Genomic DNA, 25,003 nt, shown 5'->3' on the forward strand with positions numbered 1-25,003 from the left:
TGACTTACCAGGATGGTAAAGGGAATAGGATTTCTGGTCTTGTTCTTGCAACTCAAAGCTTGGCATCCCTGGGCTCATTCTGTCATATCACTACTGGTGGTTAACTTTTATTCTTTATTTTATTTTTATCTGTTTTGTTTTTTAAATTAGGCTCCACGCCCAGCATGGGGCTGAATGCGGGGCTTGAATTTACACTCCTGAGAGCAGGAGTTGGGATCCTCAACCAACTGAGTCACTCCGGCAGTCCACCTTCTAGTATATTAATCACATGCTCTGGTTTCTCTTCAGATCGCATAAATCTTTCGCCTTTTACTAGTATATTAATCACACTTTGATCTTGTCTCTATAGTTTTACAAAACAAAGTAATTTTTTTGCTCCAAGTTTCCAAACTTAGGTCAGAATTAGAAATTAAGTAAATGTCCTGAGAGCATTGTTCTCCCCCAGCTCCATGAGACCCTGCCCTCACCACTTGCACCCCCCACACTGGCAATGTCTGCAGACATTGTTGGGTGACGCACTGTGGGAGTGGGGGTGCAGGTGCTCCTGGCGTTTTGTGGGCAGAGACCTTCTGCAAAAGAAAGGACAGTCTATCCCCCATCCCAGCCTTAAAACAATGCACCCTGGGGTGCCAGCAGTGCCAGAGTTGGGGGCCCTCACTAGGAAGAACAAGACCTATACCTGTTTACCCATTGCTGACCTGGATGGCCAAACCCTTCACCCTACATCATATATGGAATATTTTTCTACTACCCTCAAAATGATTTAAAATTTAGTTTTTGTGGTAGTTTAAGATAAAGGTGATTATTTCAGTAATGTTCCTATGAGAAAGCATTAATACTGTGCTAAAAGTGTTATAAATAAGTTAGAGGTTTCTGAAAAATGTGTATGTTCCTGGATGGGAGAATAAAAATTAAACCAAAGCACAAATATTTTACTTCAAGCCAATATTTTAATTTTTTTTTTAAATTTTCTAGCTTTGCCTGTGTTGAATGTAAATAAAAAATACATAGGGTATGCTTAGCTTTTGCACAGACCTTTAGTTTCTTTGTGTTTTGTTTAGGACTCTGCCTGTTCAGTTATACCAGCTGTGTTTTCAGAGTTGTTTAGTTTGTCATATTTGAGTAAACAGTTTGTGTAGAATGGGACAGAGTCCAGCTCTTCCAGCCAAGGTCTTACAAGGGATATCTTGAAAGTACTCCTTAGCTTTGAGGTGACATTGTCCTATGACCTAACAATTGATGTACTGTTGAAAGTTATAATAACTGAGATAATAAAGAATGTGAATTACAGATTTTATATAAACACTCACTATGTATTTTTATAGAGGTTTTATAATCAGGTAATAATTAAATTAAAAAGCATATGCTATAGTCTGAAACCAGATGCTATGAATAGCATCGGTCAAGTTGCTAATAAACACAGAAGACCTTATTATCAGGAGTTAAACATAAAGACAGTAAAGCTCTAAGATATGAGAATTTGAATAAGATTATATGAAATCATACTTCAACATTAACAGAAACATTACAGTACTATCCGAGTTATTAAAGAATAAGAATAGTATAATGTGCTCTTCATGTAACCATTCTTGTCAGTTTGGGTTTGCTAACAGCAAATGAAAGAACACAAATTTTTCTAAGTCAAGCATTCCAATTACAGTACAGTTCTTTTTAAAATCCACTTGATAACAAAGTGTTAAATACTGAATGTGGTTTTTTTGTGTGTGTGTTTTGTTACTAAGAAAAGAATGTTCAAGCATAAGATTTGCGCAGAATCCATTTGTATACAAAAGGAAACTGCAGTAGATGCGTGTTTCTCTTAATCCTGATGGAGCAATAGTTTTGCAAAATTCTGTTGAAATTTTTTGTCATAAAGTAAGTCAGTGGACTTACCATTTAGGAATAGCTTTTGCTTGTTTGCATAATACCACCATTTTTAATAGAGTTCAAGTATTCCAAATGTAATAATTTTTTAATTTTATAGTAAATGGATAATACTAATAACTACTTTCTGAAGTTCCCGAGCTGAACACTCATTCTGCTCACAACACAACGGAAAGCTGCAGGCTGCATTTCCCAGTACCTCACTGGGTTGTTGGATAAACTTATCGCACTATATAAAGATTTCTTCATCTTCGGTACAGTTGGGCAGAAGTCATTCACTCCCACTTTTGTGATTGAATTAGAGTGGAGGAAGATGATCTGTGGCAGTAGGAGAAAGAAAGTACACAATCAGTGTAAAATGAAGATGTTCTTTTTGTAGTCCACATTTTTTCATGGGCTTATTTGTCCATTTATTTCACATTTATTTGAATGTATTTCATTTAAAATATATATACTTGTTTATGCCTGTTAAGTATTGATTACATCCCCTCGGGATCTTGTGTGATACACAGAACTGTTCCGTGTGTGCGGTGCGGCTCCCGCGACGGCCCCGAGCACACTGCCCGTCAGCACATGCCTCCCTCCTCCTCTTCTCTTACCTAGGTAGCGGTGTGTGTGCGTGTGCTTACTACATTGCATGTTGATGATACTGTGTTTTAAAAGTACTAGAAATGAGCAGAAGAATGAAGTTGAATGCTCCCAAGATTAGGCTTGTGAATATGAATTGTTAGCTGGCATTTTTTGTGATCAAGGTGAGGAAGAGTAGAGCTGCTTTCTTTTAAGCTGCTTTACAGAAAAATATGTCTGTTAACAGCTTGAATACATATGCGTAATACAGGATCAACAGTCAGATCTTTATTTGCACCAATGGACAAAATACGGTTTTATAAACTGTAAATGTCTTTTGCATTATTATTCAGAAAGAATGAATAGTGTGGGGACTTCGCTCCTTTCGCTTTAATTCTTCTTTGGTCTTTTTGGCAATTGAGACTAATGAGAAGTAAGTGCAGTCTGCTGATAGCATTTTGGCAGATGAAAGGGTAGAAGCCTTTTGCAGATGAGGCTAAGGTATCAGTTCTGGCTGTCATTACTTCTAGATTGTGCCTTTAAGTTTTGGTGAGATTGATCTGAGCCAGTCATGAGAAATCTGGGCATTGCTAAAACCTTTAAGTTTGGTGTTGGGGCCCCCTGTGCCATCTATCAGGGTTGGGGATTTTGTGATAGGTGCTTTGTATGGTTCATGCGTGGTTCCCAGCCGTTCGTGGTCAGTGCAAGTTGTAGTTTTCCACAGCGTTGACCTCACTGGGAAACAGTGCTGGATGTCGGCATACTCGCTTTGTGGACATTTGCTGAATTGTACCCTTATGACTCGTGTTCTCCTTTATAATTCTGCTTTTTTGTGTGTGTTTTGATTCTATTCATTAAAAAAAAAAAAAAGGAATGCTAGTAAGAGTATGGGTAGACTTAAAAGCAGCCAGAAGTCGGAATCAGGGTAAATTCTTTACTTATTAAAGAACGCAAATTGGGAATGGCTTGAGAAGGGAAAGACTCAGGTTATGCTCAGTGGTTAGACATTTAAATGCAGCACTTGGGAAAAAAAGTAAAACTCACAGCCATCTGCATATACTACATCCGTTTTGATGGCTTTATCTCAAATCTGTGTAGTGGACAAAACTTTTTTTTTATGACAAAACTTATTTAAAGATAAATCAGGAAGAAACAAGGCCCAGTTTTATTCTCAATGTGTTTTTGCTTCTTGGAAGATCAGAATGTTGTAAGTCAAGAAAAGCACATGAGGAAAAGTGGACTAAGGTGAATTGGGATTAAGTAGGAATTCTTAACGTGAGGAACATAGATAAAAATCGAGGAGATTTGTGAAACTCCTAAATCTGTGCACAACGTATAGTGTTCATTTTTTGTTCTTGGGAGGATCTAAGACTTTATCAGATGCTCCAAGGATTCTGGGGCCCTTCGGACCTGGTCAGGTTTTGACAGATTCAAACAAAAGCACTGAAGAAGAAGAAAGGGGAACCCATAATGCCCCAAATACTGACTTCTGATTATGTATTCTGGCTTCAGTTTTTAAAAATCATACCCACTTCTTATCTAGCACTGCACTGATAATGAAAATACCTGGGACCTTGTCCGCATGCTCTTCGTGAAACGTTTCCAGAATGAAAGCATGTACGATCCTCCTCGGATTCCTCCTGCCCAGTCCTGCCTTTACATAGCCCCTGCCACCCCCGAAACTTGAAATTAGCCTGGTCAGTAACTCTGCTACCAGCTTCAGCAATAGGAGAAACTGGAGGATGGAAAGGGATACCTGAGCACGTTAGCTAATGTCTGCTTAGTAGCCGTATCTTAATGCCTCAGGCAACCTGCAGAGTTGTTACAAATCAGTTACCCTTGCTGCTTGCTTGCATGGTTTGCTTCAGATACTCATACATCCCACAGCAACAAAGGAAAGTACTAATATGTACAAAAAACAAGTGGAAGAATGGTTTACCTGGAGGTATTTCAACTCTGGTAATCCCGGAGGGATTTTTTTTAGTTTGTTGTTTTCCAAGTGTATTTCTCTTACTCGTGGTATGTTAGCAAAACTTCCATTTTCAATGTCTGTGATTCTGTTGTTTCCTAGGCCCAGCCTAAAAATGGCATAAAATGGATCAATTCTTAGGCAGACATTGTGATGGTTAGCTGAAAACACCACAGCTGAGTGGGAAACAGAAGCCCAAGCCATTTGCGTCTCTTTTCAGAGAAAGGTTCTTCCTGGTTGCACATCATAACCCATTTTAGGGTGTGATAGCTAAAATACAGCTACTCTGTAGCTAACCTACAGCAACCAAAGGGCATCTGAAAAGTTCTTTTCCTCATTTCACTTGGTGTCCCTCTACCACCCCCAAGACAGAGTAAGATATAGATGTCCCTGTTCGTTTTATCTTCACGACAGTGACAGTCTTGATTAGCTCTCTCTGTTTCTCCAGGGGTCTCATTAGTATTTCCATCACATCCCTACCACTTCTGAGTTGGGGTTTGGAGGGTTTTTACCTTTGCAGGTCTTTGTATCGTTTAAAATCCTCAAGTTCCACAGTTGAAATTTTGTTATAGTCTACATGAAGCTCCAGTAAAGTCGATGGCAGATCTAGGGGTAAGAAAGGAAATACCCGTGTTAGGTGCAATAAAGCCAAGCCCCACTGATCTTTCATGTACTTGTTAAGTTTCACTCAATAGACTTAAGCAGTCCTTTAGGGATCTGCTTTTTTTTCAACTTTTGATTATGGAAAATTTCACACAGAAATAGAAGCTAGTGTCATGAGCCACCACACTGCAGGGTCCAGTTTCCCATGTGTCTTTCATCCACCACATTAGTTGTCTGTGACTGGCTTGTTCATTGATTTGTTTTTCTTCATTCACTTGTTTTTGCTGGAGTATTAAAAATCGAATTCCATACATAATGTCTTTTCACCAGTAAAGGCCTCACCAGATGTCCTGAACTCATCAGGTCCTCTTTGTTTCTGCATAACTGGAAGCTAACGGAAGTCGCAGGAATTCTTCATGTTCACGGGATATTCCTTTCCCCAGTGATCTCCAATACATTTTACAGTTGATTTGTTCAGGTAAGAGTCCAAATAGAAGTTTACAGAATGCATTGGGTTCTCCCAGCTCTTAAAATTTCTTTTACTATTAAATATATCTTCCTTTTTTTTCCCTGTTTTGCATTGATTTCTTTCAGATATTGATTTGAGATAACTCATTTGTGGATTGGACCAAGGCTTCCACATACTGTTTGTCTTAGTCATTTCTTAAAAGCTAGTGCTTATATGTAGAGAGACTGGATTAAACTCAGATCAGTCTTTCACCTTATGGTCTTAGCATTCGTTGATGAGTGCTATAGGATTTATTATTTCATTAGGAATGTGAAAATGGTGATTTTCTGATTTTGTCATGCTTAATACATTTATCAGTAGGATTGATATCTAAGGAATTTTCCTTCATCAATTATTTAGTCACTGTGCAATACAGTTTTTACAGAAAAGGCAGCATAAATGCTTGCTTCTTTTAATTAAGAGGTAACCAGTGAAACTTTTTTAGTATTTTTATGAACACATGGGTTTTTACTCTGTTTGATATATTGGATCTATTGAAGTATTTATTCTCTTCAATTAGTAGTAGTTTCTGTATAAAGAGAAGCATCTACAGGGTAACCTGGCACATGCCAGGTACCCTATGAACATGGGCATCTTCTCTTCTCACCCCTGCATGTTCTGACCCCAGCCCTCCCTACCCTCCCTAGATTAACCTGAAAATTAAATCACACCTCATTTTATTAGGGGTGTGTGTATAAAGTGTATTGTTTGTAAACCATAGGTTCTAGCTAGCTGGGAAAAGTGTTCTTTTTTGCAACTCTTACTGAAAACATTTCCTTCCTTTATTAGTGGTTAAGTCTGTTGAAGCTATTTGAAGCATCCTTATAAATATCAGTACTTTTACTGGCTGAATTTATGTTGATTCCAGAGTCTACTTTGGATTTTAGAAGAAAAAAAAACTAGAGAACAGGAAAACAGTTCTAAACCGAGAGGGTTCTAATTTTTTGAATTCTGATTAGTTGAGCTGAATTATACGATGAAATAGCTCTATCCTCCAATATGGAAAAGAACAGAGGGGAGGTTCTCTCTTCAGAGACCTGACATACCAATTGAGCAAATCCATCACACATACAAAAGTCACTAAGAAAGTATCACAGATGTTCTAGCCTGTAGTAGAATATGTTGAGCAGTCAGGGAAACTTTTTAGAAGAGGGTTTGTAGAACTTGAGGGGATTGTCCCCTTTGCTAGGGCGTGGAGAAAGTGGATGACCCAAGAGAAAAGTAGAAACCCTGCAGGGTGACAAGCACAGCCAGAGTCTGGGCGGGAGCTCAGCAACGGCCAACAAGCACATGCCTGCTTTTGCACAGATCCTTCTATTCCTTCTATTCCTACTCTGACGTTCAAACAGGTGTCTTCTCCCCTCCATGCCATGCTGCTCTGTAGCAGAGTTTTCCAAATGACCTGGGAGGAGGGCACGTTTCACCTCTCCTCGTGTTAACATATCAGGTCTGGTCAGGACCCTTTGGACCTCTGCCTAATTTCATCCTGCTGCACAGGGCGGTGATGATTGGATTTCAGCCATCAGCCTTCTCATTTTAGCAAATAAAGGAGAAAAACAAAAAAATTTCACTGGCCTTTGAATGTCATGGGGATCTTGAAAGAGCAGTTACATAAATTGAGAGATTTAATTCCAATTTAAATTTCTGAAGTTAATGGTGCCTGAGTGGCTTAGTCAGTTAAGGGTCTGCCTTCAGCTCAGGTCATGTTCCCTGCGTTCTGGGATCTAGGCTTCCTGCTCGGTGGGGAGCCTGCTTATCTTTCTGCGTCTGCCCCTCATCCTTGCTTATGCATTCTCTCTTGCTCGTTCTGAAAAATAAATAAAATCCTTAAATAAATTCATTAACAATAAATTAATTTCTAAAGATGTAATATGTTCCTTAAGCCTTTGGAAAAATCTGGAAAACAACATGAGAAGTTAAGCCTTCATTTTTCAGATACACTGAAACTTGAAGGGAATTGCTCTCGGGATGTGTTGCAGGGTAGGAGAGGCTGCTGGTGGGCATAGGCCTGGAGCAGCGAGCCCCAGGCTTTCTCCTCCCTGACCCTTCTCTCCTGCCCTCTGCCTGCCCTTCACTGTCATCTGCTGTCAGCATGTCAGAGCATTTTATGTATGGAAATTGTTAGGTGGCGTGTATTTTTGTTGGTGGCATATGAAAGATGAGAAGTAAATCATTTTAGGTTTCTTATTGAAAAACACCTACTTTATTGAAAGCTGAATAAGGTGCCTTTTTAATTGTGTTGTTCTGAATTAAACTGATTTTTCCTGTATAAAAAAATTGTCTTTCCAACTTTTACTTTATATGATTTTTCTCCTAAGTGAAAGATCACCACTTGATTTCTAAGACCAGCTTTGCTGTGTCCTTTAACTTAAGAGTTGATATTTGTTTTGTTAATCTTCTGGATCAGGTGAATAGTAGAAAAAGGTTTCAATAAAGTCTCTGCTTTTCCTGTGGCCCCTGAAGGACAGAGCTGTTCGAAAGGAAACTATATGATTAATCACTGGGGTTATTTCTGACTCAAGTCATCCTCATAGCAGAGAGAGAGCATCCCCGTCAGAGATGAGAGACAGGCTCTGAGCATGGTTCCCAAAAAAAGAGAGTCGGTGGAGCTCACTGCCGTACTGGTTGCTTGGGGCAGAACGCTAGAAGACTGTCCAGGAGCAAACTTAAGGAGCACTTTACTTTGAGGCACCAGCTTCAGGTCCCATCATAAAGAACAAGTCTCCATCACACCAGGAGATGGCATTCACCAGCTGCCTGACACCATCCGCAGACATTTCTGTGCACTGGCTCTTGAATCTGCACAGCACCCGAGTGAAGAAATGGGTACAGGATGCCCGCCCACCCCTGCCAGAGCCTTCTGGCCCCATGCACCTTCCCCAGCCTTCTCCTCCAGAGAATGTCCACCTCTAGCAGGTGCTCCACAGAGTGACAGATATAGAATAGTAAGTGTTAAGAAGAGGGAATAGAAAGTTCATTATTTCTTAATGTTTGTTCTCACTGGGGAAACAAAAAGATTCTGGTTTCACACTGGGAAAAAGAAAAAGCACTATATATGGCTCTTATGTGTGTGAGGAGACAACAAATTTCACACTACCCTGACCAGACATACTGATAAAAAGTGTTCTGACCACCTTGGGTTTTGACGATGTATACAGTTTACAACAGTGGTCGTTTAAAGGTGACAATTTTTAAAAGTATTTTATCTTAAATAAATACAAACCTTTAGGAATTGAGGTCAGTTTTGCTTCTGCAATTCTGATATGGAACACTGTCACTCCTTCAAATGCCCCTGGTTCGATCCCATTATTATCGAGAGGGTTTGCACTCATTTCTGCGGAGGCAAATGATATAATTTAGCATGTATCTATTCTGTATGAAGAAGACTTGGTGTGGGCACAGATATCCCAAGAACATTCTAAGAAGTTCAAGCTTTATCCTGCACTCTTTTTCACTAGCTGTGTTTATTTCTGTGTCTATCTGTGCCCCTTTCTGTTGCTCTCAGAAAAAGACTGCTTCATATTATGTAGGCTGAAGTAACAATATGCTTATATTATGGTAGATTAATACTAAAATAGATTTATTATAGAAAATATAGGTAATAGGGGCGCCTGGGTGGCTCAGTGGGTTAAGCCTGTGCCTTCGGCTCAGGTCATGATCTCAGGGTCCTGGGATCAAGCCCCATATCGGGCTCTCTGTTCAGCAGGGAGCCTGCTTACCCCTCTCTCTCTGCCTGCCTCTCTGCCTACTTGTGATCTCTGTCTGTCAAGTAAATAAATAAAATCTTAAAAAAAAAAAGAAAGAAAATATAGGTAATAGATTTTTGCTTTGAATTTCTAAATCAATGACTTGTTATCACTCTGTTCTGACCATGAGCATATTTTGTTGTATTAATACTACATCTAAAAAAAGATACTCCTTCATAAAATTTAAAACAGTTGTGTTTTCCAGTATACATTTATTTGTCACCTAAGCTTTTAAAGTTATAAGTCAATTAGAAATTGTTATTTGATGAACAGAAATATAATCTTAGGGAGATGCCAGTAAGTGAGGCTGTTTGGTAAGGGCCAGGCATTTGGCTGACCTAAGTAAGTGAGGAAGTGAATGAGAATATTGATCACAAATTTTGAGTGAATATTGGAGAGGGAGATGCCAGAAGTAAAATATGATGGAGTTTATAAAGTACAACAGAAATTTCCTTAGCAATCTTAAAGCAGATAATGTAAATTAGATGTACATTTCAAATAATCTCTGAATTAATTTTGTACATTGTATTTGAATGGTTTATATAGCACATTAAAAATACTACCGTTTTTGGTGTAAGCATACCCTTATCGTTTTTTTTAAAAAAAATACTACCTTTATGTTAAATATGAATAACAGATTTTACTGATTAGGTCCAGTCGGAAAATTGAAACCACTGTAGGTGTTTCAAAGGGGATTCTTGAGAGTATGTGTTAGAAACGGTGTATTTCTTTAAGGGCTATAAATTTTGTTTGATACTTTGATTTATAAATGGCTTAGAGATTGTTAGATTAAAAAAGTTAATTTTGGAAATAACCAGTCTTAATCATTCTTGCTGATGATGAAGACCTCTCTTTGCATATTGCATATAATTCCAAAACGTTTCATCTATTTGCATAAACTTACCTAGAACATGTAAAGTATTCATTCCTTTGAATGTCTCCTTTTGTATTTTTTTAACTTTGTTATCATGAATTCTGAGTTCTGCTAGTGTCTTGGGAAGGTTAAATGGTATTTCAGTTAGTTGATTGTGCGACAGATAGAGCCTTCTCAACTTCTTTGTGGTTAGAAAAGCTTTTGGATGAATCTTTGTTAGCTTGTTGTTGTTCAGAATCAAAGCCTAGATTAAACCATAAAGAGATACACAATATTATGAGACGGATTTGATTTACCAATATTCTGCAGTGGAAAACTTATGGAAAACAATGGAAGTTATGACATTCACATACTTTATTAACCATGTAAATAATTCCCTGGAATTATGGAAAACAATGGAAATTATGACATTCACATACTTTATTAACCGTGTAAATAATTCCCTGGTACAGTCTAAGCTAAAACAAATATTTACTACTGAGTTGGAACAGTGGTTTTGAAACTTTGGTTTATCTTTTAGTAGGTGACATATTTGCGCAGTTAAGCCCTATCCCCGGCACCCCATTTCCTTTCATGGAAGTAATCGATGGTATTATATCTAAAAATCTATTCAGGGAGTGCCTGGGTGGCTCTGTTGGCTTGGCTTTGGATCAGGTCATGATCTCAGGGTCATGGGTTCCAGGCCGGGTCAGGCTCTACACTCAGTAGGAAATCTGCTTAAGGATTCTCTCTCTCTCTCTGCCCCTCCCCTCCCTTGCTCACTTTCTCTCTCAAATAAAATAAAGTGAAAATCTATTCAGTCACATGAAATACATTTTTGTATGATTTTCTCTACTTTGAAAACCTTACTTCTTTCATGTTTACTAATGTGAAGCATTTTTCCTGGACTGGAGACATGCAGGAGTAAACTGCTACCAAGTGCCTTCCACATGCTGGCGTATCTCAGACACTGGGGAGACAGCAGTGCATCCTGAGAAATACCTCAGACCCTTGTCAGGGCCCTGTGGTCACGGCCTCAGAGGAGCTCCAAGCCCAGACAGCAGCCCGGCTCTGCACTGTCGGGAGTCAAGCCTGTGAGGCGTGTGGAGAGCTCCCCAGTGTGCTGGGCAGCGGGAACTACTCCATGTTTCCCAAGGGCGGTGGCCGGGGCTTCATTTCTTGGGACCTTCTTTCAGAGAGCAGCTCTAGAGTCATTCCATTTATGAATGTCGTCACCAATCCCATTCTACACCAACCTTCTCGATGTTTCCAGACAGACTTAATATGGTCATGGTTCTTCCCCAGAAGAAATACAGACACTTTGGCTGCTATAATCCCTTGATTATTCTCTTTCCTGTAGGCCTTTTTTTTTTTTTTTTTTTTTAAAGTAGGCTCCACAGCCAGCGAGGAGCCCATCTTGGAAACTGTACTCAGACTCAAGATCAAGACCTGGGCCTAGATCCAGAGTCAGACAGTCCACAGACTGAGCTAGCTGGGCACCCTGTAGGCCCTTTTTTTATCTTTCCATCAGGTGTACTGTCTCACCTGAAGGAGAACAGGACCTGGTTACATGTCCTTTTTCCTGTATGCCACCAGCTAAGTGTGTTCTCTTCTCCTTTGGGGAAGAGTGGGGTAACAACTTGGTGAGCCCTCAATCAGCCCTGTGATAAACTTAGCAGAAATGATCTCTCTCCCTTTCGCACTGAGGAAATGGACCCGGTGACAAAGAGTGACCTGGGTCCTGTCTGGCCTAGTTCCTCTGCCCTCTGCGCTTTGTTCTGCCATGGTGAGCGCTTGCTGTAGGCCTCCACGGTTGGGGGGGTCCCAGATGGAGCACGTGCCTGGGAATTCTTTGCATCCTCCTGTTAGGATGTGCAGTTGCCCGAGCTGCCTAAAAGGCAGAGCGAGGAACGTAGGATGGAGTGAGTTTGTATGGAAGGCCCCCTGCGGGTGACCCCCACCGACTGGGTGAGCAGAGTGTCTGCTGTTCCAGAAGTGATGGTCACAGAGCCCCAGGCAGTGTGGCTATAGGTAAGGACAGAAGATGAGAAAGGGTAGCCTTTCAGAGGTCAGACAAGAAGCCGTCCTGATGAGTAAGGCTGTGGCCAGCTGACCGTGAACTGGGCGTGTGGGTAATGATCCCCCTCATTCCCTGAAGATGGCTTGTCCTTTGTGTCAGAACCAGAAGGCCAAACAGCCAGCCAAAACAGAGAATTGATAAAATATTTAAAAGACGTTTTGATTGTCTTTAAGGACAGGTACCATACAAGATGACATTATAATTAAATGTTTTAAAATAGACAGCATGCCCACAATTCTGGTAGAAAGTATGCAATGAGAAGTGCTTTCCCATTGAGGCAGTCGGGAAGTACGAGGGCTCTTGGCAGCACTGAGCCACTGGGTGCTGGCGTCTTACATGCATTCATTCCTCTGAGTGAGTCTCACAGCGTTGGTACAGCTCTGTTATGGGGCAAAGTCAGGCTTGGCGAGGCAGGCCACTGGGCCAACACTTCCTTCTAGTAGGGCCAAGGTTTGAGCCTAGGCCCACCTGACTCCAGAACTCATTACCCCTCCAACAAGTGCCACATAAAACTGACCGGAAAGAAGCAGGCCTAACACAGCTCCTGACACCTTTCAGACTCATTTCCCATTGAATAATGGGAGTCCAAGTGGGCTAAGTCCCTGGGTACTCCTAAAATGTGATAAAATTATATGACAAATTAGAAACTGTTTATGATGTTGGTGTTGAGTACAACAGTAATCATTCCTGTGGTTATGAAGCTGAAGAAGTGGCAGAAGCATTGTAGGCTGTATTTCCAACTTCTGAGAGTCAATAATGGCCTTGCCATTCTCCAGAAGTTTCTATAGTCTGATGGTGGGAGGGACTGGACAGATTCTTCATGGCATTATCCTAATATTTAAGTGACGCCTCATTATTAGATAAACATATGCTCTTCTAATCGCTCTTTTTTTAATATGGAAACTTTATTATCTATTGAGCCTTACCAAATCTAAGCTGTCCAGTCATGGCCCTGGGAGCCCACACCTGGCAGCACAGGGCAGCGTGGCTTTGCCAAGAGGATAGGTAGAAAGCCTAAGGAAAGAGCATTTCTTGTGGTGCCTAGAACATGGCCAGCCTCAGTGTCCTTGCTCATCCAGCAGACATGAACTGCTTGCATGATGGGACCGAATAGTCCCCTTTCCCTGCCTGCTAGGATGGGTCATCAGTGTCCACGCACTGACCGAGGGTGATGGGAAGGCAGAGCGTCCTGAAAGAGGACAGGAGGAGAACAGGCCTACATAGGTGGCTGAAAGAGAATGATGTGGCCATGGTATCTCTGCCTTCTCCTCTCAATGCTGTAACTGCCCTGGACATGACAGGCCTTACGTGTCTGCCCTCCAGCCCAGCACGAGAATGTGCAAACATAGCCTTGAAGGGGAGTGTTGCTGCCCTCCACACTCCCACCCTAACTCCACACGGAAGGGAACAGTGGACACCCCCGTGGCTGGGACGTGTGGAATCAGGCTCTTCTAAAACCCAATTACAAAATAAATTGGATATTTTACTTGCTAAAATCTAGAGCCTCTAAGTGTTACATAGAAAACTATGAGTCTTTTAAACCTTGGAAAATGAAAATATTAATAAATATTGTAAGGAAAAATTAGTTTTCATTTTTAAAGTTCTAGGGGAGGAACTACTGGGTGGCTCAGTTGATGAAGCAGCTTCCTTCGGCTCAGGTCATGATCTCAGGGTCCTGGGATTCAGCCCCACATTGGGCTCTCTGCTCAGCGGGGAGTCCGCTTCTCCCCTGCCTGCTGCTCCCCTGCTTGTGCTCGCTCGCTCTCTCTCTCTCTGTGTCAAATAAATAAGTAAAATCTTGGGGAAAAAAGTTCTAGGGGAAAACGCCATACAAGTATATATTAAGTAGATATAATGCATGTCCGGCATTCAGAGATTTGTGGTGTCTTCAGATAAGCCAACAGGTTTGGTTATGGATTTTCTTAAATTGTATGCTAATGAGTTCTTATTAATAATCATCATCACAGTGTAGTGACTGTGATTACCTAAATAGGTCATAAGCTCATTTTAGGACTTTTTTACTTAAACTCTTAGCCCATTGCCTTTTACCTGGCTTTCATTTCAGTTAAAATCACTTATATTAAATTAATCAAATGTAATTTCTCATTACTAGAACACTACTCAGTATCAGAGATTTTTGTCATTCTTCACACACAGAAAAGTAAGACTTGTTGGGGCACCTGGGTAGCTCAGTGGGTTAAGCCTCTGCCTGCGGCTCAGGTCATGATCTCAGGGTCCTGGGATGGAGCCCCTCATCGGGCTCTCTGCTCAGCAGGGAGCCCACCTGTGCCACGCCGCCGCCGCCCGCGCCCCCCCCCCCCCCGTTCTGCCTCCTTGTGATCTCTCTCTCTGTCAAATAAATAAAACCTTTAAGGAAAAAAAGAAAAGTAAGAATTATTTACACAAAATATGAGTAATCCTTTTAGCGATGATAGAAAGTTTCACTTAAATATAAACGAATATATTCTTACGTAAAGTGAAGTGAGTCCTTTAAAATCATTTTCTTTGATTTCCTTAATTTTATTGTTTTGAAGGTCAATCATTTGAGTATCAAATGGAATGTTGCTTGGAACGGAGGACAAACCTGAGAAATAACCGAACATGTTACACATACATGATAAGCTAAAGAAGAGTTTTCTAGTTTGATAGAAATGTACATCTGTTAAAATCCATGGTTACCATTGAGAAACAGCAAAAACATTGCTCTTTGGAAAGACCTGCAGACCTTTTCAAGTAACTCAGGTATTTTTTGCAAGGTGCCTAGCTGGGTCTAGCTGTCACTGCTCATCTGCACAAGGTGACAGATAAGGAGGTAAATTAGGGTGTGCCAGTATGACTGCTGGGAGGTGACTGCCCCTGAGGTGCACCTGAAGCCCTCGTCCTGAGGAGCAGTGACAGTCTTGCCATTTCTCAGGCTCTTGTAGGGCTGAATTGGAACCTGTAGGTTTTGATCATTTTAAGAAGCCTCAACATGTCGAAAATTGTGCTTAGAAAATAAATTATCTTATTTTCATGTACATTCTTTAAAATGTTACTACGTATTTCCTTTAATAATGAATTCCTTCACTCAGCTGTCCGTTATTTGAGTTACAAAAACACTCATCCATCGCTCCCTGTTGATGTCTGGGTGTGCAGTAACCTTTGCTAACACCCTCCCCTCCTCAGCACTGGGTCTCTTCCAGCCATTGCTTTGACACCCCCTGTCAGTTCGCACTCTTCCTCGCAGGTTTGATGGTAGCTGTCTGTCTGTCTGTTGTGTGAGGTTAAGGGACATCTGAATCACGTACTCGGTGTATGTAGGGACTCAGTTCATGTTAAATTACTTAAAGACTTAATGGTTTTTTCCCCTCTTAAATTAAAAAAACAAAGAAGAGCAAGAAATTACCAAGAGCTGTACATGGTGCATTTCTTCCTTACTTTTCTTGCTTTCCCTAGATGGCCAAACATACCCACCATACTTGTCCTCAGACAGGCTATACACTAGTTACGCTCGACGAACATGGGGCCTTCTTGTTTTTCTCCGACATTTGTTATTGAAATGTTCAAACATACAGAAACGTCGAAAACTTGACAGTGAAAACCCATAGTCTCTTTCTACCATCAGTATTTTACCATATTTACCATTCACCCATCAACTCCTCTTCTTTAATGCATTTTACAGGGAGTCTCAGATGTTAGTGTGCTTGGGGAGGCCATCCTTGCTCCTAGGGAGCAGCAGTATATTTTAGCCCCACTTGAGGGCTCAGTACCGAAATACTGGGAATGTCAGCACTTCACCCCGTAGGCCTGAGTACGTTTCCCTCCATAGTTTACAGCGATGACTCACTCTTTTTAGAAGTGACCATAGATAGTAAAAGGGAAAGGTAGTCACTTGGCAGGTTAACAAGGTATCCGTTTTGACAGGAGATGATTTTGGTCTTAGAAAGTGAAGTGGAAGGTCTTGGAGGAAGTGGGCGGCTCTGCAGAAAGCACTGGGTAGCTTAGACTGGGACTGACCTTGCTCACCCCACCCCTGATGAAATTGGAAGCTCTGGAAAGAAATTAATTTTCTGAGGGAGAAAGAGTGACAGAACTACAGACCCTTTTCATTGTCTTGGTCACGCGGGAGAGGTGAGGTATGGACCGCATGACCGGTGTGTGCCACACCTTGGCTTCCCACAGTGGGGCACATGTGAGCCTTCCCCTCTTCTGGAAATGGGCAAGTACAGTGAACCCTGGTGTGCATTTCCCATCTTACCCTCTCCCTGAGCAGGGTATGAGTGTACCCCTCTATTCAGGAGCATCTTCATTAGAAATATTTGAAAAAATACTCAGCAGAGAATTATGCATTTTAAGACTTTAGAAAGTGATTTAGCGCAGTCAGTTCTTTTCTCGACAGTTCTAAACCTAAATCATTCAAAACGAAGAGCATTGACTTTAAAATGTCTAGATTAGAGGTTTCACAAACTCTATAACCTGTTTATTGCTGTAGATGGGCAATTTATCTTATCCTTATAGAATGTTACTAGAAGGCACACTGTCAGACTGCTGACATCCTGAAATGAACCTTAGTGCTGTCCATTCTCTCTGAGGGAAATTAAAATGAACCATTTTCATTCAAATTTAAGAAGAGAAGGAAATGTTCTATATATGAAATTCCCATTGCTTTCCTTTGGTTGTCTGGGTTTTTAAGATAAGTTTCAATGTACTTTGGGTTTGTTACATTTTCAAAGAACTTAAAAATTGCTTTACCATTAGCTGATTTTTGAAATTTCAGTGAGGACTCTTACTAGCCTTTCAATTTTGTCAGAATGACATTTTCACCAAAATAAGTTGACATTTGTTCTTACCTAGATCGGAACAGTGTACAACTCGTGAGTAGCACTGGCATCCAAATGGACATGTTGGGAACAGATCGAAAGGGAAAAAGGGGTTAATTGGCTCTCTTGTTGGAAAAAGAGAGTTGTCATCATCAGGGTCACCACCCACTTCATCTTCCATGTCCTTCAGCATCATGTTCTTCAGCGTCACATATGACGGGCGAGGTAAGGGCTTAGCAGAGCATAAAGCCAAGAGTGCTAGGAGCACACACTCCTTCATGTCGTCTCGTGTAGGGGACCAACCTAGAACCAAGGAGGCACTGAGATTGAGTCAAACAAAATCAGAGCTAGTAAGAGCACAACAACAATCAGAGCTATTCTGACCCATGGCTAGGGTGATTTATGAAAAAAAAAATGATCTATTTGACAGAGATCACAAGTAGGCAGAAAGGCAGGCAGAGAGAGAGGAGGAAGCAGGCTCTCTGCGGAACAGAGAGCCCAACGCGGGGCTCGATCCCAGGACCCCAAGATCACGACCCAAGCCGAAGGCAGAGGCTTTAACCCACTGAGCCACCCAGGTGCCCCTAAAAAAAATTTTTTTTATAAAAAGTTTTTGGAAAGCAGTTTGGCAATATGTATTGGAGGTTTTAAAAACATCTTTTTCATCCACTAATTCTTTTTGTAATCTAGTCCCAGGAAACGATTCTAATATGCATAAAGATGTCCACCGCAGAATTATAGATAATAGCAAAAAGTTAAAGATAACTAATGGTTTAAGTGAAATAGTAAAATAAAACAGGGTATGTATCCCGTAAAATACTTTGAACTTTAAAAATATTTACACAGTTTACAAATATTGGGATCCCTGTGTGGCTCATTCGGTTAAGCATCTGCCTTTGGGTCAAGTCATGATTACAGGGTTCTGGGATCAAGTCCTGCATGAGGCCCCCTGCTCTGTGGGGAGTCTGCTTCTCCCTCTTCCTCTGCCCCCCTGCTTGCACTCTCTCACTTTCTTTCTCTCTCTCAAATAAATAAATAAAATCTTTCAAAAATTGAAAAAATTAAACCTATAGAACATTGTATTTTTGGAATTACAGAAAGCAAATATTAAAAATCTATATGTAAAATATACTTACAAGCACTCAAAAACTTGGCACACATATAGCTAATTCATAATCCTGGGTAGTAGAACCATGAATGACATGTATTGTCTTTTTTTTTTTTTTAACTTTTATAATAGCCAGTCAGTACTATTGTTCTACTTAGGAAACTAATGATGCTTTTTTTTTTTTTTAAGATTTTATTTATTTGACAGAGAGATCGTGAGAGAGGGAACACAAGCAGGAGTAATGGAAGAGGGGGAAGCAGGCTTCGTGCTGAGCAGGGAGCCCAATGCAGGGCTGGATCCCAGGACCGTGGGACCTTGACTCTCTGCTCAGCGGGGAGCCTGCTTCCTCCTCTTTCTCTGCCTGCCTCTCTGCCTACCTATGAACTCTGTCAAATAAATAAATAAAATCTTAAAAAAAAACCCACAAAACTAAAACAGATTATCATACCGGACTCCCTCTTCCCCATATCCTTAATACCTATGACCCTTTCGAAGTAAAACCCACATGTCCCCTTAGCCTCACATCTGGAGGTTGTAATAACCCCCTTCCCCACCACTAGCCTCACTTTCAGACTTGGTCACTTTTTCCGTAGCGTACTTGGATTTCCTCCTTTTAATCTGTTCCATTGTCTAATACCTGATCCAGAGCATCTGAGGGCCAGACTTCTTATTCTTTTCATGTTCATCTTTCTGCTGAGTTCTGTTTGTTTGCTTTCTTTGAGGGGCGGAGTTGTTTTCAGTTCGATTTTTAAAGCCCACACAAAACTGGAATGAATGATCCAGAACCTTCTGAGCATAAATTTGTTGTCGTCTGATGGCAAATCTTTCTGCAGGTGTGTCTTAACTTTCACTTGTGACGCGAACTACAGTCTTTGTAATTTTCAAAAATTAAAAGCATTTTGAAATCATCTGCAGCAGATTTATCGCAGTCTTCCCTTTGGGGTGTGCAGTTGGTGGCAAACAGATGCCCACTGGTAAGGCTGTGCTCTGACCAGAGGGCACGCACACTCTCCCTAGATGTCCCTCAGCCAGATCCCCAGCAATCCAGCTGGACTCCCTTGCTGGACCTGAGCACAACAGCTCCTTAGCCACACAGGCCATCCAGAGGCTGTCACAGTCGGTCCAGCCTCAGGAAGACCTGGCTCCCCAAATCCTTGAGCCGTGCCAGCTCCTTACAGGTTCCCAGAACCCAGAAATCAGCTTGAACCTCTCTCCATGGCATTGGTATTTCTGGGCTTGGTATCAGAAATGAATCAAAGTACTCAATTATATGTGTTATGCCTTTTAATCCCCAGGGGAATGTGGGGGGGGGAAATTCTATGATCAGTTATCTACCTGGTAATTAGCATTATTTAACTCTGAAATCCAAATGGCAATGCGAGCACTTTGTCCAGTGGGTGGCTGGACGTCCCCAGCTAGATACGTGAGATTTCTCTGTGATAACCCATGCTCAATTATGACGAGACCAGGACATAGCTGAGAATGGCAAATACTTTTTTATTTTAATAATTTACTTCAGAATCTGCCTGGCCTCCCACCTCGTCCTCGCCTTATGGAAGTGTCAATTCAGTTGATTCCAGACATGTCCCCCACATTAACCGGGAGGAATGGGGGCCGCAGAGAGCTTCAGCGGCTTCCCCAAAGCCACATAACCAGAAGAGTTAGACCCCAAGGTGGAGCTCATGCTCCCAACCTGTTGTCTGCATTTTCTTCTGCTACCTATGTGGGAGCACACTCTTGCATCCTGAAATCCAGTGGCCTCAGCTGCACACTCTGTCATCTTTTCTTCTCCAGCCAGTCCACACACAGTGCTGTTGGCACCTGTCTACACAAGGAGGGGTGCATGCCCAGCCTGGGCTCGGAGGGCAGGTGTGGTCAGATTCCTATGGTGCAGAAACCCTGTGCTGGCCATGTGAGGCCCAGCAGTGTCTGTCGGCTGGCTCAGGGATGGGCAGGTTCCATTTCTGTGTCTAGTCCCCCAGCGCCCAGGAACCCTGGCACGGGCACCTGTTAAGTTCAGCTGGGCTCCGTTTCCACTACCGCTTTGTCTCTGGCATGTTACTTCTGCTTCCCAGCAGCCTGCCCAGCTTGGATCCCCTATGTATCTTGACCTAAGGCATCTGTGTGGTTCCTGGCGCTCTAGTACTTGGTTCCCAGCTTTGCATTGACCTTCCAGAACTCCCATTCCCTGGCTAATTCAGCCCTGAATGGTCCTTAGTCGCACCAAGGCTTGTCCCCGGTACCAGTTTATTCTTTACTGTTGCTCTGCAGCTCTGCCGTCTGTGGCCACAGCTGCCCCCGGCTCTGCCCTTGCTGGAGGTTGCTGCAGTCTCCCAGGGGGTGTGTCAGAGCCCTGCTGTGTACCAGGCGCAGTTAGGATGCAGACTCTGTGACGCAGAGGCCCCTCCCTCCCCCCCACCCCATCCTCTTCCCTCCCTCATTTCCCTCCTCAAAAAAAATAAAACCACAGCTCCTGATCCGCTACTCTCAGCCAAGCAGGGGCTTGTTGTAAAAGCCAATGCTGGAATGTCAGGTGCATTCATGGAAAAACTGAACACATGCCTAAGTTGATATACAGAGCTGAACCGCAGGGAGGCCGGCTGACTGCGGGCACTGTGGCCGGCACCTTGGAGGGATCTCCAGGTGTGTGATCTCGCAGGGTAGAATTCTTCACCACGGTCTGTTTATTGCTCACACTCTCAGTTTACTGCTGGAGACCAACAGATGTAAAGCTCTCTATAAAATATACATACACGAGAAAAGGTTGGAATAGAATACGCAAACCTAATAGAGAATAGGCTACTGAGTGAAGGACTATTTTCCTCTTTCTAGGGGCCCATTTTTAAAATTATGTTGGTTTTTAAATATTTTAGGTGTCAGTCTGCTGACACAATTTACTCTGGTCCTCTATATACTTCTGCCTTTTCCCACCACTTCTGTAGCATCAGACAGTCTGTACAATCAAAGGTTTCTCATCCACCCTTCCCTCAAGAGTCAGACTCAGCGCCCACCTGGGGAATCTTTGGGGGCTGTGGTTTCCTAAGGCCTGCCCCCAGTTGCCCTGGTCCGTGGGAGATGAGTTTAATCAGGAGTTATTACTGAATTGGTTGAGTTTCAGTATTTTCTTGTAGAAACTTAGAGCTATACAGGGGCTTATAGGTTCCCTGTCTAGACCAGAGGAATTTATGTAACAAGTACTATATCTTATAGACATAAGAAAACCATAGAACCTTAACAAATCCACATAAAAAGAGGAACATGGTAGAGCTCCAAACACTTCTGGGCTTTCTCTGGCCTGGCAGTGGGGCTGGGAACTTGCCTTTGCTCCTCCTGCCCCAGGACGCAGGAGAGCCCGGAGCCAAGTGAAGGCAAGGATCAGGTGTGACTAGCTGAGACGGACAGCCGAGTGAGGGGGCCGCACGAGGCTGAAGGAGAGGGGCAAGCCAGGCATCAGGGCTGCGGCCCAGCCCGCGGGTCAAGAGACCCATCAGCCAGTGTGCCCCGCCCCCTGCCCTGGAGGAGGTGAGGGCTCTGGGGCTAGGGCAAGCCTGTGGTACCTGGGACACTTTCTGGTTGCTGGCTGACAGGGCAGCACCCCTTGTTCGTGCCTCCTTGGACCCTTCCTCTGCAAGTGAGGGAGGAGACCTGCGGAGTCAGGAAATGGCACGTAGGTGAAACTCTGTCCAGGTATTGGAGCCTCCCCGGAACATGCTGGGTCAGTTAGTGTCTATTCTCTGCTGGCATGACTCCAGCGAGTGCCCCTCGAGGGGTATCCGGTTCCCCTATTGTCCATCTGTGCTGGATAGGAAATTCTTTATATGGAGACCCAAAGTGCCTTCTGGCATGTTCTTTCCGTGCTACTTCTGACTTCTGTGAGCTACAGAAGATTAATGTGATCTCTCTGCATTCTTTTATATCCTGGCTCCTTAAAAACCGAAGTCAGGCGAGCCTTGATTCCATGAGGGATTCACCCTTTACACCCTTCATCTGAGGTGAGAAAGTACAAGTGATAGTAAGCCCCAACTGTGCCCTAACCTGGCTGACTAGTTTTTTATCAGTAGAAAAATATTGGGGTGTCCAGGAGGGACCGCTATATAGCAGTGTTTTCCTGTTATTCAGAAAGAATTTAGAGTATTACTTCTCACTAAAAGTGATGTGACTTTTGTCTTATTTTTAAATTTTTTAGTTTTAGTAATATTTAGGCTTAAGCTCTTATTTGATAAGTTTGGGTGGTAGATTGTGCTATTTTTAAAACCTTTAAAAAAAAGTTTGTGTTTTGTTCTCAGGAAGGCTCAGTATTTCCCCAGTTTAGACCAGTTTTGCCAGAATTTATTACTCATGGAAAGCTTTGGACTTTTTGGTTTCAAGTTTCCTTTAATCAGAATAATATCTGGAATATTGTTTCACTGCTACTGCTGTGATTAATAAACTGTGGCACGTTGGAGCCAGGAAGGGCCTCTGAGACGTTGCTCCCACTGCTACTGCTGTCTTTGACAGCAGAGGGGCCAAGGCCAGCCTCCTCACTCCTGCATCGCCACCCGCCCCCACAACCCCCCCAGGCCAGCCCCAATCCCACAGTGACTTCCAGACAGTAAGCAGACTCTCCTCAGAGAGGACGGGGCACGCGGTTTGGCCAGGTCCTCCGGACTGGAAATGGAGCTAAGAAGTGACTCTGAATCTGCATAAACTCTTATTTTCCACTTAAATGTTCCACAAACTTAGAATGGAAAATTTGTCTAAGTGAAATGGTATTTCCTCTCAGACACTATTATTAGGAAAATAAGTCACTGTGCTTTTAAATCCCATGCTTAAAGGTCTGCCTGGTGACCCTTCCCCTTGGCTGACTTGTTCCCAAGTGCTAGTAGTAGTTGTCAGTTGTAAATATGACAGAAGGTAGTCGTGTACTCACAGAACATCTGAGCTGGATCCAGGCACAGTCTAGGCTCCGCTCTGGACTTGATCAAGTAAGGAAAAGTTCAATGTCCAGACATGCATTTGGACACTTGAGTGCCTTTTGGAAGGAAACTGATGCTTCTAAGACCACACTGTCCTTAGAGAAATAATTCACTTTACCCTAGAATTGTAAATTGCATCTGATAAAGAAGTTGTGGCTGCCTTTCCTCTGACACGAGTTTTTGTCCTTCATTCGTTTTTCAGGACATCTTAAAAAACACAGCACTCCTACCTCTTCATTCTCCACTGTCCGCTGTGGTGCGCTAAGACTAGTGCTTATGAAGTTAATGTGTTTTGTCTCAAACCTCAGGTACCCAGATACTCTTCTGTAGTGGAGCAGCTGGTGGAAACAGATGGCTTCTTTCCACCATACTGTGTTGCAAAATACCGAAAAACAAATTTAAAACATCCAGATAGTTTCCCATGTGTGTGGGCTTATGATTTCTTTGTATTTCCTTTTTTTTTTTTTTTTTTTTCTAAACAACACAGTGGTTCTTGGTGGGATTGAAAAGAACGACACTGTATTCTTAGAGAGGGGCAGACCATCAGGTTTCACCCTCAGCATGTGGCTACGGCTTGTGGCTACCACATCTCTGAACACACTAGCAAGAAGGAATGCTGTGCTCTGTTTAGATTCTGAGGGAGTAGAATGTCAACTACATTGTTTAATTTCTTTTCATCTAAGATTTAATTTAAAAATTTACTTTGGATTAAAAAAAATTTACTTTGGACGAAGATAAGGGAAATCTTTTTTTTATTTTTTATTTTTTTATTTTATTTTTTTTTAAGGGAAATCTTTATTTTAAATTCTGACTCTGGAGTTTTGTGAAAAGAAATTTCTGATCTTCCCTATTAGATATGGAGCTAGTTGAAGTATTGCTGATAACTGTTCTTTCTTGGAATTACATGCATCTCCATGTTAACTGTCCAGTGCTATCTTGTTACATAAGAATAAGGAAGGCATTTTTCAAAAACAGTGTTAATATCCAAATGTATAAGTAAAACTGACGTTTGAATAATTCATATTTTAGAAACACATCAGAAAACATCATAGTTTTACATTTGGAAAGAAATATTTACTGTTTCATGTAATGTTTTTGTGATATCCACCAATTTCATTATCATTAATTATTTTAAGGTCATGTTATTTTCCTAAAAGAGCAAACTCAAAAGATTTTTGTTTAAATGATTTCTAAAATCAATCATGTTAACATTTATGGTGAGGCATAATAACAGGTTTTCATTTAACTGTAAAAGTTACATGAAAATAAATCCATTCTATACAAAACTTAAAGGCTAGAGTAATTTTATGTTCCATATTTAAGTCCTGATTTTTAAGGAATTCTGCAGATAAACTTGATCACGTATTTCACAAGCACTGACGTTAATAACGTTAATGTCCCCTTAGTATCAACTATGAAATAATTGCTCCCTGTACATGAAGAAGAGACTGAAAACATACCTTGTCAGAGGAGAGTCAGCCCTGTGGGTCACAGGTCCCAGCATGTACTCCTTCTGCGTCGTGTCTGGCTGCTCCAGGTGCTGCTGAGGGCGAGGTGAGACGGTGTCGGGGACCGAGGCGCACGCCGCTGCCGAGTGCGGTGTGGCTGCACCCTGGCTGACACTGGAATAAGCTGCCTGCACAGATTAGCCCATGGTAGTGCCGAGGGGCCAGATTAAAACTTGTTACTGCTCATGTGTTTTCCATCACTGTTTGTATCGTAGCCAAGACTTCTAGCTAAACTCTAGACGTCTACTGGAAGATTCTGAAGAAAAAAAGGGAGTTTAATAATGCATGGCAACTGGCCATTGAAAGTGCAGTCAGAGTCATTCAAGAAATACCTGATTTGAAAAACTACTTTATGAAATCCTTAGATGAGCAAATACTGGTAGATTACAAATTTTAAAAATCTACTGATAGAAAATGTATCAG

General features: G+C 42.0%; 2 protein-coding genes across 3 annotated transcripts in view; one reads left to right on the forward strand and one right to left on the reverse strand.

The window, feature by feature from the left end:
• Nucleotides 1-25,003, forward strand: part of LOC123952776 (centromere protein P) — a 240,106-nt gene that overhangs the window by 126,395 nt on the left and 88,708 nt on the right. The gene's annotated exons all lie outside the window — the stretch shown is intronic.
• On the reverse strand, nucleotides 701-24,741 carry ASPN (asporin). The gene is made up of 8 exons (XM_046022250.1): nucleotides 24,533-24,741; nucleotides 17,040-17,312; nucleotides 14,682-14,794; nucleotides 10,182-10,395; nucleotides 8,755-8,865; nucleotides 4,933-5,026; nucleotides 4,391-4,529; nucleotides 701-2,202 (listed from the first exon to the last, which is right to left on the reverse strand). Exons 2-8 carry the CDS (start codon nucleotides 17,287-17,289, stop codon nucleotides 2,005-2,007), a joined length of 1,119 nt encoding a protein of 372 aa, XP_045878206.1. The 5' UTR covers nucleotides 17,290-17,312; nucleotides 24,533-24,741; the 3' UTR covers nucleotides 701-2,004.

The sequence above is a fragment of the Meles meles genome, chromosome 11 (assembly GCF_922984935.1).
Source record: "Meles meles chromosome 11, mMelMel3.1 paternal haplotype, whole genome shotgun sequence".
In the NCBI taxonomy this organism is placed as follows: domain Eukaryota; kingdom Metazoa; phylum Chordata; class Mammalia; order Carnivora; family Mustelidae; genus Meles; species Meles meles.